General features: G+C 41.5%; 1 protein-coding gene across 3 annotated transcripts in view; it reads right to left on the bottom strand.

Moving 5' to 3' along the window:
- Window positions 1-17,126, bottom strand: part of NALCN (sodium leak channel, non-selective) — a 283,090-nt gene that overhangs the window by 22,300 nt on the left and 243,664 nt on the right. For all 3 annotated transcript variants that reach the window (XM_070471442.1, XM_070471443.1, XM_070471444.1), the window contains 7 exons: window positions 16,647-16,753; window positions 7,460-7,580; window positions 7,271-7,369; window positions 3,116-3,209; window positions 2,493-2,599; window positions 2,213-2,287; window positions 1,038-1,157 (listed from right to left, as the gene is read on the bottom strand). In XM_070471442.1, the coding sequence (XP_070327543.1) occupies window positions 1,038-1,157; window positions 2,213-2,287; window positions 2,493-2,599; window positions 3,116-3,209; window positions 7,271-7,369; window positions 7,460-7,580; window positions 16,647-16,753 (723 nt within the window). The remainder of the gene's footprint in view (window positions 1-1,037; window positions 1,158-2,212; window positions 2,288-2,492; window positions 2,600-3,115; window positions 3,210-7,270; window positions 7,370-7,459; window positions 7,581-16,646; window positions 16,754-17,126) is intronic.

Here is a 17,126-nt window from a genome sequence, read left to right as displayed (position 1 = left end):
AAACTAACTTTATTTATTGGAGTATAATTGTTTGACACTGTTGCGTTAGCTTCTGCTGTACAATAACCTTAATCAGCTATACGGATACATATGTCCCCTCCCACGTGAGTACCCCTCCCCTCCCGCATCCCATCCCGCTAGGTCATCACAGAGCACCAGGCTGAGCTCCCTGTGTTGTGCAGTAGCTTCCCACTAGCTGTGTTACACGTGGGAGTGGATATATGTCGGTGCTACTCTCTCAGTTCGGCCCCCTCTCCTTTTCCCAGCTTGTATCCATAAGTCCGTTCTCTGCATCTCTAGTCCTGCCCTGAAAGTAGGTTCATCAGTGCCATCTTTCTAGATTTTATATATATATATATACATATATATATATATATATATTTTTTTTTTTTAAACCAATGTTTGCTTTTCTCTTTCTGACTCACTTCACTCTGTATGACAAGTCTGATGCCTTCTCACCCAACCAGATCTGGTACCACGTTCCCTGGCCCCTTGGACCCCTGTGAACTCTCCCATCACAGGGGCAGCTGCCCAGAATGTTCTGCCCTCACCCTACAGGCTGAACCCCGTCATCACTCCCTGGGGCATGCCTTCTAGAATATCTCTGACGAAGCCAATGCACTGCCCTGTGTCATCACAGGGACACAGGTCTCCCTATCGCCCTCACTGTAACTGTGATTCTCATCGACCGGTAATATTTGATGAATACAGGTCTGAAGTTCCAGGCTGTGTGGTTCTTGACAGCGGTACTGTCTCTGTCTTGCCCATGACATTCTTCTCAATTCCTGGCAGTGACTTGCAGCTCTTTAATGCTCTGAACCATCTGTCATGTAAGGAAATGAGTTTGGGTGACTCAGAGCCCAGCTGGGCTTGGCATAGCCCCTGATGCTGAAGGTAACACCTGTTTTGAGGACACTTGGTATGTTTCTGAGCACAGAAATCCCATCCTAAAGCAAGGTCTGGAGAGAAATGGGGCTGGAAACAGGATTACCAGAACTGAGATTACGGACTAAAATGAACTTCAGTGATGTGCTTACCAGGAGGGCAAAGTGAAGGACCACCCAGACAACACCCAGTGACGTCACCAGCAGATCGTATCGATTTCTTCTGCTTTGCCAGAAGCCAGCAGGTGACATTGCTATGATCTTCATCGTAACCTGGGGAAAAGGAATGAAGATGATGAGCTGACGCTGTGTTCAGCAGCACTTATTTAAATGTACTAACTTGAAGCACATATTTTAAAGGATGTAAAAACCAAAGAGAACTCTTTATTACTGATGCATCTATGTATATACATGTGTGTGTGTGTGTGTGTGTGTTATATATATATAAACAGGTTCCCCTGGTGGCTCAGTGGTAAAGTATCCACCTTGCCAAGGTTTCATCCCTGGGTTGGGAAGATCCCCTGGAGAAGCAAGAGGCAACCCACTCCTGTATTCTTGCCTGGGGAATTCCCTGGGCAGAGGAGCCTGGCAGGCTACAGTGGATGGGGTTGCAAGAGTTGGACACAACTCAGCAACTAAATAACAACAAATATATATGTAAATACACACATATATATGCAAAGCTATATTCTCCACACTCTTTTCTCCTTTTATGACTAGTTCCGATAGCAGGACATTTTTCTTCCTCAAGTAAAAGGCCATAGATTTTGGGAAACATCAATTGGTACAGGGTGAAAAGGGGGGACTGGGATGGGGAGTACATGTAAATCCATGGCTAATTCATATCAATGTATAACAAAAACTACTGTAATGATGTAAAGTAATTAGCCTCCAACTAATAAAAATTAAAAAAAAAAAAAAGAAAAGAAATCTCATTTTTCAAAGAGGACTGCACTGGAAACTGATGTGATATGGGCCATGGATTCAAAAAATCTTGCCTGGGCCAACTCCGTTTGCCACCACATTGCAATTTGAATCCCTGAATGATGGTGGAACGCACCTAACTAGACAGGCTGACGTTCAGATGCAACAATCAACAGCAGTCAGCAATTCTTGTCGTTAGAAAAAATGGAAATATAAAGTGAAGTGTTTGTTCAAGCAAAGCTCAAACAGCCTAAAAGGGAAACCGTCTGAGGGCATGCCATTCCCTTCCCCCAAAAGGACTTCAAAAGCCAGGGGACACATAGCAGAAAGGAAGGGGCCCTAAAGGATGAGACTGCTGAGAAGGTGCGCTGCGGGCCCCGGCTCCCGCTGACCCAGGACTGTACCTCCAGAACGAAGATGAATGTGAAGACGACCGACATGGTGGCCAGAGGGACAGTCACGGGGTCCTCGACGTCCCACTGTAACAGAAAGAGCATGCAGGTCTGCGTCCGCGTCCATCAGCTTGGGAACACTCGCCCCTCCTCCTCCCGTCTGAACACCACTGCGAACTTTAATTTTTTATAAACGCAGACTGCAACTGGACATGGCTGCCTGAAATGTTCTTGGACCCACCAATGAATAAACAATTTCACTCCCAGGGTCTTTAAGGGTGCAATCAAGTACCTTGACGGACAGCAACACCGACTGAGCCAGGACCAGTAATGCGATCGTCCTCTTAAAAAATGGATGCTGGGTTATGTCGTACATCTTAGCTCTAAAACCATCATTATCTGAAACAGAAAGGTTTAGGCAAGGACCTTTTAGACACAGGTCACATTTACATTCTTGCCTTTCATTTTTCTTTAATGCTCATCTTAAAACCCATTACATTTTTTTTTTTTCTTCCTACAGTTCAATCTCTTGTAAAGTGTTTTGCAGGAACGGCTGGGTCTGAATATTTAAAACGACGGTGCATGAAGCCGTCTGTATTGGAAGGAGAAGCGCATCATTCAATTTCTGTCAGTTTAATACATTTCACTCACGTGTTTAAAAGGCAAGCACAAATATATTTTATTTAAAAATTCATTTTTTCATTAAGGCTTATCCTAAGAGCACTGAAGCATGGCCTTTGGGTGGTTGATTTTAATAGCCTACGGAGAGATCTGTAGTTTGGAGCCTGTTTCTATGTTAACTTATGCAGAACCGCCTAGTGGCCTCGCGATTATTATTTTAATTGAAATCTTAGACTCCCGGGGAATCATGAACACTAGTGCCCAACATGAATAAAATCAGAGCATCTTTGATACCCGGGCGAGGTGGCAGATGAAGAGGCTGTGCTATCTTCAGTCGACTCTTCAAATCTTCCCATCTTCTCTGATCTACAGTCAGCAGAGCCGTCCCCTTAATAAAGAAAGGAAAGCAGAGACCCTTTGTCACGTGCTCCACGCCAAGGACACTGCAAATGGGCTGCTGCTACTAACAGGATGGATGTGGGTTTCAGACAAAGACATTCTTCCAGTACCGCGGTGGCTGGATAAACATGGTCAGAATTCTCACACGTGTTCTTGAGAGGAATTCCAGAAAGGAACGGCTGTGGGATTAGACAACATTCAGCAGCCTTCAGCTGGCATCTTTGAACATGTATGAGACTCAGGTTTGAGAAAAATCTAAAGAAGGTTTTCGACATGATTATATTTCCAAAAAGGGATACTTACTCTAACAGTGGTTAGCTCCCTTCCCTTTCGTCAGAGAAAATGCTGCAGCGACATGACAGCTTGTCTAAGCTTCTGCTTCTGGTTAAGATTATTGTGTCTTTTGAGAAATCATTCTGATACATGCAATCATGAGACTTTATTTTTCAGTGGTTTGAGGTCAGAGAATTTGGATCTTTAAGAAATTAGCACTGCGGCAACCGACTAATGAGATCGGGCATTGTTATGTAATAGAGCACTTTATAACAATGCACATGAATTTATTATGTCACATTTCATTGCATTATATTATAAAGACAGAAGTATAATTGAAGAACCTCTGGAGGAGGGCATGGCAACCCACTCCAGTATCTTGCCTAGAGAATCCCACGGAGAAAAGAGCCTGGATGGCTGCAGTCTATAGAGTTGCAAAGAATTGGACATGACTGAAGCGACTGAGCATTCATGCATAATTTAAGAAACTGGGAAAAACACGTCCCCACTCCCAGTGTGACTTACCTGACACGGAGCTAACTGTGCCTGAGGGGTACCCTTCTCACTGCATTTGCGACTTTGGCCACTTATGTGTGCATAAATATATAAAAAGTGTTTGTTTTGAATTTTAAAAATTATGTAAATGGTATTCTACATGTGGTAACTTATGCAGTTTTGTTTTTATCTTCATTGAACATTATGTTTTCCATACAACTAGATACTAGATCTGATTAGTTTCCGTCAACCGCTCACACAGTATCCCACTGTATAAACCTGTCAGAAGTTATCATTTTAGGTTTACAGACTATAAAGAATGCTGCCATAAACACAAGTGTACTGTCTCATGGTAAACGTCTTGCTCTGTGCTAAATCTCTAAGAGAGGAACTGCTGGGGTCTAGAAGTTTATGTATTTCCACATTTACCAAGGATTTCCAAAAGAGCAATAATCAACAACATTGGTTTCAACCCACAGGTGTTCCCATTTCCTTATATTCTGGCCCATACTTGACTTTATCAGATATTTTAATTTGGAAATTTGATGAGTGTGAAATGTATCTGATATAGCTTTAATATTAATGAGATGAAACATTTTAATATGTATAAATGGTGATTTCCATGTGTTGAGAATTGCCTGTTCATATTCTTTGCTCATTTTTGTATTTGGATATTTACTTCTGATGCTTTGTAGAAATTCTTAGTATATCTTGGATACTAATCTTTTGTCAGGTATGTGAATTATAAATATTTTCTCAGCTTTATTTTTTAAAATTTTGCTTAATATGTCTTTTATCATTCAGAAACTTTTCCTTTTAATATAATCTGACTTGTAAAGTATTTTTCTATATGGATTTCACTTTGTGGTTAATGTTAAGAACTCTATAACTATGCCAGGGTCAAAAGCAGATTCTCCATGGTTTAAAAATGGTTAAATTTTGCTTCTCATAGTTGGGTCTTTCATTGATCTGGAATTTATTCTTGAGTAGCTGTAAGGTAAAACTCTCAGTTTCTGAGATCTAGACAATTACCCCAGCATCACTATGGGTAGTCTTATCTTCACTGACTTATGCTACTTCTGTTTCATATACACACGGTCTCTCCCGGGGCTCTGTGTTCCATTCTGTAAGCCTAACTTTCTATCCCTGTAACAGTGACAACACTATTTTACTTACCATAGCTTGCTTTTCCACATTTTTGTTCATGCTTACCTCTGCACGAGGCTTATCAGTCTAATTATTATAACAAACCAGCTTTTACCATTCTCAGGCTTTTCTATAAGTTACTTTGGTTTCGATACCATTAATTTCTGTTCTTATTTCTGTTATTTTCTTTCTCTCATTTTCTTCTATCTCACTTTGTTACTCTGGTTATAATTTATTGATCTGTATATTTGGCACATTAATATTTGATATTTCTCTAACATGTACGCATAAGATATACATTTCCATCTATTACTGATTTACATATACCTTGTGAGTTTTTGTTATTTTTATAAACAATTTATCTAAATGCTTTGAGATTTTCTATCACAAAAAACAATCTTTCCTAAAAGGTTCACATAATTGAGAAATTTACATCTCTAATGAACTGATCATGTTTTTAATGTCTGTTATACAGTTTCTTCCATTTTCCCTTTTTCCTAAGAGCCCGTCTGAGCTGACATCCACTCTGTTCTCTCAGGCCGAGAGGTTTCTTTCTTTCTTCCTTCCGAACATCAATACAACCAAGACCTCTGGTTATTCTGCTTACTTCAGCATTCCTCTAAGTTCAAGGGTTGCAATTAATTATGCACCTGCCTTCGCTTACTGGACATTTTATGTTGTTTCATTTTTGTCGCTGAATTGGACCAAATTTGTCTGCAATCAGATCTGCTCAGAGGGCCTGGGAAGGTGTTCTGGGCAAGCAGTCCCTAATCTCTGTCAACTGACTCATTAACTTCAGCCTGGGTTTTGGAATTCTCAGGGTCTGCTCCCTGGCATGGCTCAAAGGCATCTAAAAAGATCCATCATCCTCTTTGCATGTGATATTAAATGGAACACACGGTAGGGCTGAAAGAAACTCATTTATGTATGTGGGAACGTAAAACAGGGGGCTGGGCCAGATGATCTCTATTTTTCTCTCTTTCTCTAAATTCCATGTTTCCATGAGCTGGAGTATCATTGGAGGCCAGATAGGAGATTTTCAAGTGATACCGTTTGAAAGGCGGAATGAAATGACATCCTCATTAGGCACACATCAAAGGTGGCAATTGGCTGAGTCGCTGGTACCACACACGTGGAGAGCCTGGGAGGACGTGAATGAGACAGTCCTACGTGCAGCAATGCAAACCAAAGTGCCCTGATGTGAAGGCTTGCAAACTGGTCCCGGCTCTGAGTGATGAGGAACGGCCTGGTGCGAGGCAGGTGAGTCTAGCTTTAATTCAATGCACAGCAACGGGCGACATTTTCACACCCTTGAACCATAGGTAATGGGCTGACATGTAATGGGCCCCACTGCTGAATCCTGGCCCCACTGTCTATTCCTTCGAAACCCCTGCACGATGATTTCACCCCTGTAGTCTGCATTTTAGTTATGAGACTTGAGACATGCCCATGGAAAACCTCAGTGCATGAAAGGAAGATCCACCCTAATCGAACAGAGGGCATCGCAGCCAGGTCCAGAAGAATGACATGCAATGTGTCTCCCAAACTCTTTTTGCCAGGAAACTACACTTGCTGTTTCCCCTTTGTGAGCTCTTGTACTCCTCATTAGAGCTGCTAGGAACTCAGCAGGCATCCCAAACTCATAAAGGATGCAAAGTTTTACGTGAAATCAGACAAATCTTCCTTTTATCCTAGGAATTAGGATTTCAAAATTTCTACTGCAAGTCCCCACCCACACCCATCAAAACTCTGAGTTCACCTACTGAGTCACCAGGAAGCATCCAATTTACATTTTGTAAAAGTGATATTACCTGCAATCAGTGCCTTGGTTTCAGCTATTGTATTTTGATAACTTTTCTCACAGCCTTTAAATTTGGACAATAGGAGATGAGCTTTCTCAGTCCTAGGCAAATTAATGACACCCTTACTAGAAGAGAAGATTTAGCAAGAGAATCTTGCTCTTAAATAACTGCCTGAAAGGCAGCAATGAGGTAGCTTGTTAAAATAGTTATGGAGATTATTTACACCAGTCACGTCACAGTTTAATGCGACTTCACGCAGGGTATGAAAAACAGGACTCAAAGTGAGCTGCTAGGAAAGAGTAAACCCTACGTAATTCAAACCAAGAATTCTTACCTTGTTTTCATTGAAATTAGCAATAACCACTCCGACAAAAAGGGTCAGTCCAATCATGCAACCCAGGAATACAAAAACATGAATGTAGATTCCATGCATCTGTATAAATGACAAAAAAAAATACGGTTATCCATCAAAGCCAATGAAAGCAGCTGTGGTCTAGTTTAAAGGATTCCAGTGCATGCTTACCGGCCCCACACGATGAATAATAACGTCCCTCACTTCCACCCAGCCTTTCAAGGACAGAACTTCAAACAATGCCAGCATCGCGTTGCCCACGTTGTCAAAGTTAAAGTTCCGAGGATTTGCCCTGTGGGTCAGAAAGAGGAATGTTCCCGTGATATTCTGCTGAGAAGCACCCTGAGGCAATATCTATAACTCCACTATTGGGTGCAAAGTGTACCTGGCACTTGGAAGGGAGGCTAGATGATGTTCGTTTACTAACTCATAACTGCATCAGCGTGTTAGAATTTATTATGTACTTAATTATTAGGTAATGGGGAGGTGTTCTCAACCCAAAAGGACAAAACACTATGTGACTACTAGCTACAGAGGGTCTGCAGGGTTTCTGGCTGGTCCTGATTGTACCGGGGACTTCCGGGTTAGAACTTGTGCAGGAAAGTCTTACAAAGGGGCGCTGGAGTCTGGATGTGAATTTTGGAATAGTTTTACATTAGAAAACCTTTCTAAAGGCATAGATTACAAATGCTGCTGTTAGTACAGAAAGTGTAAAATGAGTTGAATTTGGCCACTTGATTTTATTCTGTGTCATCACGGGAGCAGCAAGCTGTGACCTAGTGATGCTTCAGGAGTCCTGGGGGTGATATGGAGCCTGTGGACTTTATCTCTCATTAACTGCAAGGGACTCAGTGGACACTACTTATAGACCCCAGTGTTGTTTACACCCGCAGTTAACGTCTGATTTCTAAAACTATTTGGCCCTCTATTCTTGGTGTGTGTGGGGGGGGGGAGGGGGTAGTGGTTCTGGGCAATGTCTCATTTTCTGTTTTTCTGACACATTTATACTTTTCTCACTAATATCTCTACTACACTGCAGCTCCCTCCCCCTATTCATTACAAGTCTTAGCCAACAGTTTTATTAACAGAAGAAAATTTTAGTGTTTTTTTCCCTTTTCTGAGGTTACTTTAAATCATTAAAATATTTAGACAACTACACGCTGGAAAATCCTGACTACCATCACATTTCCTGGATTTGATGAATTGAGCTCAGGATGACTGAATTGAGTAGACCTACTGAAGCCTAGCTAGACTATATTTTGATAATTTTTCTTTTTTGCTAGCACATTTATCAAAAGTTAACCTTCATAGGAGGCCAACACTCTTGGGGGAATCTGGTTTAGTATTTTTCTACCAGAGACAATCATGAGATATACTTTTATAAGTTTATTTTTTTTTAATGCTAAATACGTGGGAATCTAAAAAGAAAACACAATACCGAGACTGACTTGTTTTTAAAGGTTTCGAGCTGATTGGTATATCAGCTTTTTTTCTATGTAGTAAAAAAAAAAAAGCCCCACTCAGAAATACACATTTTGGGATTCTGAAAGTACAGGCATACTCTTGGATTTTTCCAACACTTTTTCCTTTGGGGGGTTTCAATTAAATTTAATATATTTTATAGCAGACAGGAGCTGTAAGGATTCTACAGATGTCAGAATTTTCTTGAATAAGAATTTAAAAAATAACAACAACAAAGTAAGTCAGCTCTCAGATCTGATGTCAAACTTTCTTACCCGTCCATTTTCTTTATGTAAGAGTGCTTTCTAAGCTGAATTTGCAGCAACTGAAGCTACTTTTATATTCTAAACCTTTTAGAAGTTAGAATATGTTAAAAAATACTTCTGGCTAAAACAAAAAAAAAATAAATAAAATGGAAGATCATAGATTTAAATCACTGGAAGACTAAATAACATTTTAAAAGTCTCAGTTTCAATCATATAAGCTCTCTGTTTATGCTGTGCTCCTGATACTAAAATTGAAAAGTTTGAGACCTCACCAACAGAGGACTTCAACAAATCCCAAGCACAATCCATTATTGTCAGTTTCCCTGTGGTCCTTTTATTTTCTTTCCTGGTTAATTTCTGCAAGATTATAATCCCCTGATGCTGGGAAAGATTGAGGGCAAGAGGAGAAGAGGTCAATAGAGGATGAGATGGTTGGATGGCATCATGGACTTAACAGACATGAGTTTGAGCAAACTCCAGGAGGCAGTGAAGGACAGGGAAGCCTGGCATGCTGCAGTCCCCGGGGTTACAAGGAATCAGACACGATTTAGCGACTGAACAACAGCAAATCTTTGTCCATCCAATTCAGGAAATGAAGAATCAGTTCTGACTCACAATCTGGTCAGTTTTGTACCCCCTGGTGACAAATGCTCCAAGGATCCCAGGTCATGATAAGGAGAGTTGTTCTCTCCTGGGAAGATGGAGATGTCTTGGAGGAGAGGAATTTAGCCTCTGCCCTGGGATGTGAAGATGCAGCGAATGGTACTGTTCAGAATGGTACCTGGTGTCTGACACATCTCTGACTTTTACTCTAAAGACATCGGAAACTTGCACTTAGAATGCAGGCTTCTATTTTTGCCTTGCTCTTTGGTGATAGCCCTTTGAATTCACTCAGCCAGCAGCCATCTAACCTCGGCCTCGTCTCTCCCTCCCACCTGCCCGTGGCTCCTCCCCTTCCACCTGCCTAATTCCTATCCACCCTTCAGGAGTGAACTGAGTGTCTTCTCTTCGGTCCTTCTCCTTGGTCCAATCACAGTCCGGGTTAGGTGCTTCTCCTGCCAGCGCCACCGCACCATTCGCCTCTCCTTACCCTAGGATCAAAGGCTGATACACCAGCCTTTTATTATCTCTAGCCTGATAATCAGCTAAAGAAGCTGAAAACTTAAGCCTCGGGACCTCCCTGGCGGTGCCGTGGTAAGAATCCGCCTGCCAGTGCGGGGGACAGGGTTCGATCTCTGATCCGGGAAGATCCCACACGCCGCGGTGCAGCGGAGACCCTGCGCCACAGCTAGGGAAACCACGTGCCTAGAGCCGGTGCTCTGCAAGTCCAGGCAGCGCAACTCAGACAGCGCCCGCGGCAAGGAAGACCCAGCCAGCCAAAAAGAACCGAACAAACAAAAAACTTAAGCCTCAAGGCCCCTCCTTGGCCCGGGCCCCTTCTAAGATTCAGGAAAGGCCGGGGAAGTGAGTTTGCATACTCATACCTTTCTGTTAAATTTAACAAAGCCGCTTCACACTCTTTCTTAGAGAGCATACCCAAATTGTGGGAGGCTGACTCCACAGACATCTGATCTCTTTCTCCTAGAATATATCGCCGTGTGATCTGACATTGCCTAGAGGTAAACTTCTGGGGAACCTCAGGTGAATTTACGGGCTGATTTATGTAGCATTAAAACCTCAGCATATTGTATTAAACTATTTTATTTCCTGTTCTCCCCTAGACTTCAAGGTTTTAAAGGTCAGAGATCATAGCTTGTCCCCAGTGACAGCATAATACCTGGAGAAGAGTAAACAGTAAATACATTTATTGCAAAACTGAGCATTTTGTTGACTTCTCTTTCATGGATTTCATTTTCCTAAATCCCAAATCTCTGCTTAAAACAAAATATACAATATTTAGTTTAATCCTTTTTACCAAGGTAATTTTTATCTCAAGTCTAAGTGATTCAGAAGAAGATGAATGCATTCATCTGAAGTGAGAATGCAGAAACCAGACTGCCTCCTGAATTAGCTACTGCATATTTATATCCTAATTATAATTATCAAAACATTCCTCTAGGCCAATTCTGAGATATAAGTTATTTTCTTAATCATAAATTAGCCAGTATAAAATTACAAAAATTTCAGCTGCTAGCTCTTGATGAGATTATTAGAGAAAGAAAATATGTGAAAACTTTAATGGTTACAAGTTGACATTTATTTGATGAAAGATTTATATTTCGCTAAACCTCACCCAAGTTATTATATTCTGAACAAATGGGAAATAACTATTGTGATAATGTTCAAGAGATGTCTCTCTGTTTATGCTTTTAAAATGCCATTGAACTTGAAGTCCTTAATAGTAACTTGCATAAAATATTACATTTCAATTAGCTGATTTTAAAATCATAGAGAGCTAGTTTTATGGAACAGGGTGAACACCATAGGGTATGAACAGAAATGGCTTACTTTCCTCCCAACACTACCTTCCAGTGTATTCTATTCCCTTCCTGACATCTTACGTGCATGCTTGTTAAGTCACTTCAGTCATGTCTGACTCTGCGACCCCATGGACTGTAGCCCACCAGGCTCCTCTGTCCATGGGACTTTCCAGGGAAGAATACTGGAGAGGGTTGCCATTTCCTACTCCAGGAGGTCTTCCTGACCCAGGGATCGAATCCTCGACTCCTGCATTGGCAGGCAGGTTCTTTACCACTTGGGGAGAGTCTAAAGATTTTTGGCCACTTTTCATTATATGATGAGCCTCAGTCTAAAATTCCTACTCCATTCAAACCTGGACCAGGATCCTACTCTCCGCAGCTCAAGCCTGACACGTAGTCTGAGGAAGGAAAAAGAAGGTCAGCCACTCTGGTCCACTCCTCCTGTATGGTGACCACCTGGTTCTTACAAGACGGGTGGGATTAGCTGGACTTGGAGACATGCGGTCCCGTCTTGTGTATCTGACTCTGCTGGCCTCTGTCCCTGGGCCCGCCCTTCTCAGCAGTCACTGTTCTTTCATGGAGCTCATTTTTGTGTTCCCAAGAAATATTCCACTGTTTTAATCGTAGACCTGGTCCTTTAACACCTGTCCTACGCACAGATGCTGGACGCATTTTGCTCTGGATGACCGGATAAAACGTCTGAGTCACCCCTCCTGGCCTCCTGTCTCCCTCATCACCATCCCCAAACTCAGGAAGATTCCTTCTCAAGGCTTTTCTTCCCCCCAAATACAAACCAACCACCCCAGAGTCCACACCCCAACCACCTCCCCTATCCAGCTTTTGTACTCGGGCCACCATCTGCCTGCCCTCATCACCCCACTGCCAGGGACCAGACCACTCTGGTCGCATCTATGCCCCAGGCCCAGGTGGTACTAGTGGTAAAGAACCCGCCTGCCAATGCAGGAGACTCAGGAGACAGGGGTTCGACCTCTGGGTTGGGAGGAGGAAATGACAACCTGCTCCAGTATTCTTGTCTGGAGAATCTCAGGGACAGAGAAGCCTACACTCCATGGAGTGGCAGAGTCAGAGACACCTGAAGCAACTTAGCGTGCATATATGCATGTCCCAGAGCCCCTGAGACTATTCAAACCAGCCATCCCTCAGCCTGCTCGCCCTGCCTCACATGTCCCTTCCCAGGGAAGCCACAATAAAGGCTCCTGGCCCCAGCTCTCCCCATCTCTCTGCCTGCTGATTCACCTGGTGCTTCCCCACGTGGTCCCCTGTGATGTCGTATGCAACCCCCTACCCAGGTACTATGAGTAGCAGACTATCTTTTCTTTTTCTTTTTGATGTGCATCATTTTCAAAGTCGTTACTGAATTTGTTACCCTATTGTTTCTGCTTTAAGTTTTGTGTTTTTTTGGCCCCGAGGCAGGTGGGATTTTAGCTCCCCAATTAGGGATCGAGTCTGCACCCCCTGGACTGGCAAGCAGAGAGCCGACCCTTGGACCACCAGGGAAGTCCCCAAACTATCTTTTCAGGGGCAATTCTCTCTTGATCTGTTGACTTTACTAATATCTCATATATTCTTTTTTTAAAAAAATGTAATGAATTTATGATGATGATGATTTTATTTGGGCTGGGCCAGGTCTTCCTTGCTGCGCAGGCTCTTCGCCAGTTGCGGCAAGCAGGGTTACGCTCCGGTTGCAGTGCACGGGCTCCTCCCTGCAGCGGCTGCGCTTGCAGTGGAGCAGGGTCCCCAGGGCACGCGGGCTTCCCTGGTTGCGGCGTGTGGCCTCAGCAGTTGTGACCAAGAAGGCTCAGGCCAGGTGGCCCTCGGCAGGGATGACATGGCCCTCCAGAAATACCAGACTACCCTGTCCTGCCAGCTGGCGAGAAGCAGCTTGCCCACAAGAGCCGCCCTTCTTGCCGTGCCAATCTCTGATAGCAGCTGGTCCGCCCGGGGGCGCTCACTTGACCTGGGCGGGGAGCACCCTCCAGCTTTCCCCACGGTGAAGGGAGTGGAGCCACGGAACTCTCTGCTGTTGACTTCATTCGCTACCACGACACCATCTTTGTGTGCAGGGTTTTCTTTTACAGAAGCTGGGTGATGGACGTGGATAATGTTTAATAAGTTCTCCTGGGATTGAGCTAGTTGGTCTTTTTAAAAATGTTAGAATACTTTATCTTCTAGTGACCTCAGCCTTGAGACTTTAGCCAAAATTCCAAAACAGCAGGAAAAAAAAAAAAAAAAACTGATGTCCTGATATAAATAAATTATTTAAGGTATAATAATGAGTTTTAATCTCACAACAAAATAAACGTTTTGTGCTTCTTTAATTTTTTATGGTAATGTAAATTAGACGGCTTTTCTAGTTAACACTAGGATAAAGATATTCCCATGTGCTATATACTTCTCTACCCAAGCTTAAGCCTTATATCTAAAATTAATCTCTTTTACCATAGTTCTTTGGTATTAGAAAAACCCAATATAAAGTGTATTGAATTGTTTATGAAAGTGAATTTCATGTTACAGGAATGCCAAAGCACGTAATGATGAGTCCAAAGGGTACAACTGTGTGAAACGCTATTCCTTTTAAAGAGTTTTGACATTTAGTAGAGAACATCAATTGGACAAAAGCAGAGCAGTTGCTGTGGTTCACTCATTATTCTAAGAGGTAAAAACGAAATAAAGAGAAAACAGATAAGGATTTAAAAGGACACACGAAGCTGACAGAGCCCTCAGTGCATCAATGAAGCAGATTGAGAGATTCCATTCACAGTCGTTAGGAAAATGGATGAGAACGAAGGGTCCCTCCAGCTTTGATGCAGATGCTCTGAAAACTTATTTTCAAAAAAAAATTTTTTTTTTTTTAGAGAGATACAATCATGTTACTGATTATTCCCTTCCAGGGTTTCAGTAACAAAATCCTTCAAAGTAAATGGGTTTTAAAATTGAACTAGCTTTATGATTCAGGCTTCTCTACAACTGTTATGAGAACATCACAACTTCCTTAAAGACATGAAATCAGGATGAGCTTAGTTTTGATTTGATTAAAATTATTAAACATTTAAAAGTTGGTTTAATTAAAAATTAATATCTGAACAAGTTTGATAGAAAATCTTTATTCTTTGAAGCCTAATTTTTAAAATTTCAATTTATTTATTTTTATTGAAGTAAAGTTGATTTACAACATTGTGTGAGTTTCAGGTATACAGCAAAGTGATTCATATATATATATATATATATATATATATATATAGCATATATATTCTATATATTTTACATATAATTTTATATATAACATTCCATATATATTCTTTATATAATTCTATCTGTAATATATTCTACATATTCTCTATGTAATTCGCTCTATAATATATTCTATATATAACTCACTCTATAATATATGCTATATGTAAATCTCTCTATATAGAACATATATATTCTTTTTCAGATTTTTTCTATTATAGCTATTATAAGATATTGAATATAGTTCCCAGTGCTCTATAGCAGGTCCTTGCTATTTATCTATTTTATAGATAGTAGTGTATATCTGTTAATTCCAAACTTCTAATTTATCCCTTCCTCCCTTTTCCCCTTTGGTAACCATAAGCTGGTTTTCTATGCCTGTGAGCTTATTCCTAGTTTGTAAATAAGTTCATTTGTATTATTCGTTTAGATTCTACAGTTAAGTGATATCACATGTTATTTGTCTTTCTCTGTCTGACTTATTTTGCTTAATACGATAACCTCTAGGTTCATCCACGTTGCTGCCAATGGCATTATTTCCTTCTTTTTTATAAGCCTCACTAATTTTTAAAGCCAAGTGAATTCAGATACATACTATAAGGTATTAGATACTGCAGTGATATTTCATTAGTTTCATGAAGCAACCTGGGATTAGTATATTACTCATTCTCTTATTTGTTTTATTTGAGTTTTGCATCCTACTGTAATCCAGGGCTTTGCCTTGCATTACTTTTAAGTAACTCTAGCAGATAGTTTCATGTCATATTATGCTGCTTTAAAACCTTATACTATCAGTTCAGTTCAGTTCAGTCACTCAGTCATGTCCGACTCTTCGCGACCCCATGAATCGCAGCACGCCAGGCCTCCCTGTCCATCACCAACTCCCAGAGTTTACTCACACTCATGCCTATCGAGTCGGTGATGCCATCCAGCCATCTCATCCTCTGTCATCCACTTCTCCTCCTGCCCCCAATCCCTCCCAGCATCAGGGTCTTTTCCAATGAGCCAACTCTTTGCATAAGGTGGCCAAAGTACTGGAATTTCAGCTTCAGCATCAGTCCTTCCAATGAACACCCAGGACTGATCTCTAAAGGAGATGGACTGATTGGATCTCCTTGCAGTCCAAGGGACTCTCAAGAGTCTTCTCCATAGATACCTTTACATAACATGGATGGACCAACAAGGCATTATGCTAAGTGAATGTATCAGACAGAGAAATACAAATACTGCATACTATTACTTATATATGGGCTCCAAAAAAGCAAAGCAAAATAAAACCACTGACCCCCAACAAAAGTAATAGAAAAAAGAGATCAGACTCATGACTACCAGAGGCAGGGATGGCTGGGTGGGGCAGGGAGTGGAGGAAGGTGGGCAGAGGTACAAACTTCCAGTTTTAAGGTAAATAAATACTAGGGATGTAATGTACAACATTAGGACCATGGTTAACACTGCTGTATGATACACAGAGAAGCTGTTAAGAGACTAGATCCTGAGTTCTCATCACAAAGAGAATTTGTTTTTTCTTTCTACTCGGTCTATATAAGATGAAAAGTAAAGTGAAAGTGAAAGTGAAAGCCGCTCAGTTGTGTCTGACTCTTTGTGACCCCATAGACTATACAGTCCATGGAATTCTCCAGGCCAGAATACTGGAGTGGGTAGCCTTTCCCTTCTCCAGGGGGTCTTCCCAACCCAGGCATCAAACCAGGTCTCCCTCATTGCAGGTGGATTATTTACCAGCTGAGACACAAGGGAAGCCCATATGAGATGATCGATGTTAATTAAACCTATTGTGGTAATCATTTTACAATATCTGTAAATCAAACCATCATACTGTATGCCTTAAGCTTATATAGTGACATATGGCAATTATTTCTCAGTAAAACTGGGGGGGGCGGGCTGGAAATCCGGATGCTGACAAATATAGCATTTTTCAGGATATTTTTCTGATATGCTTACCAAACACGGGGCACCCAAAATCCAGGTTTTTTCTCTCCAGGTCTTAATTTTAAATTTAAGTTCTTGGACACACTCACATTAATTCTGAATATTCCATTACAATCTTCCTAAAACAGGGGGGAAAAAAAATAAAAGGACAAAGAGAGGAATCTGGTCAGAAAACAAATTCAGAAAAGATAAAAGATCAGCAACACTTTTTATGCAGAACAACAGAGGTCTTTTATCTAACGACACAGATGTGCACAGCGACTCAGCTAGTAGCAATAAAAACTTCAGAGATAAGCAGGTGAAAGTCGATGCTGAGACTGTTTAGAAAGTGGCCAGTATTCATACGTGAACTGACATTCTTCCAAGGAGAGATACAAATAGCCAATGAGCACATGAAAAGATGCTCCGCAGCATTAGTCATGAAAGTGGAAGTCGCTCAGTCGTGTCTCACTCTCTGCCACCCCATGGACTTTACAGTCCATGGGATTCTCC

This window comes from Odocoileus virginianus, chromosome 8, assembly GCF_023699985.2.
Source record: "Odocoileus virginianus isolate 20LAN1187 ecotype Illinois chromosome 8, Ovbor_1.2, whole genome shotgun sequence".
Lineage (NCBI taxonomy): Eukaryota > Metazoa > Chordata > Mammalia > Artiodactyla > Cervidae > Odocoileus > Odocoileus virginianus.
Note: the sequence above shows the minus strand (reverse complement) of the source record. Positions and strands in the feature narration are given on the sequence as shown.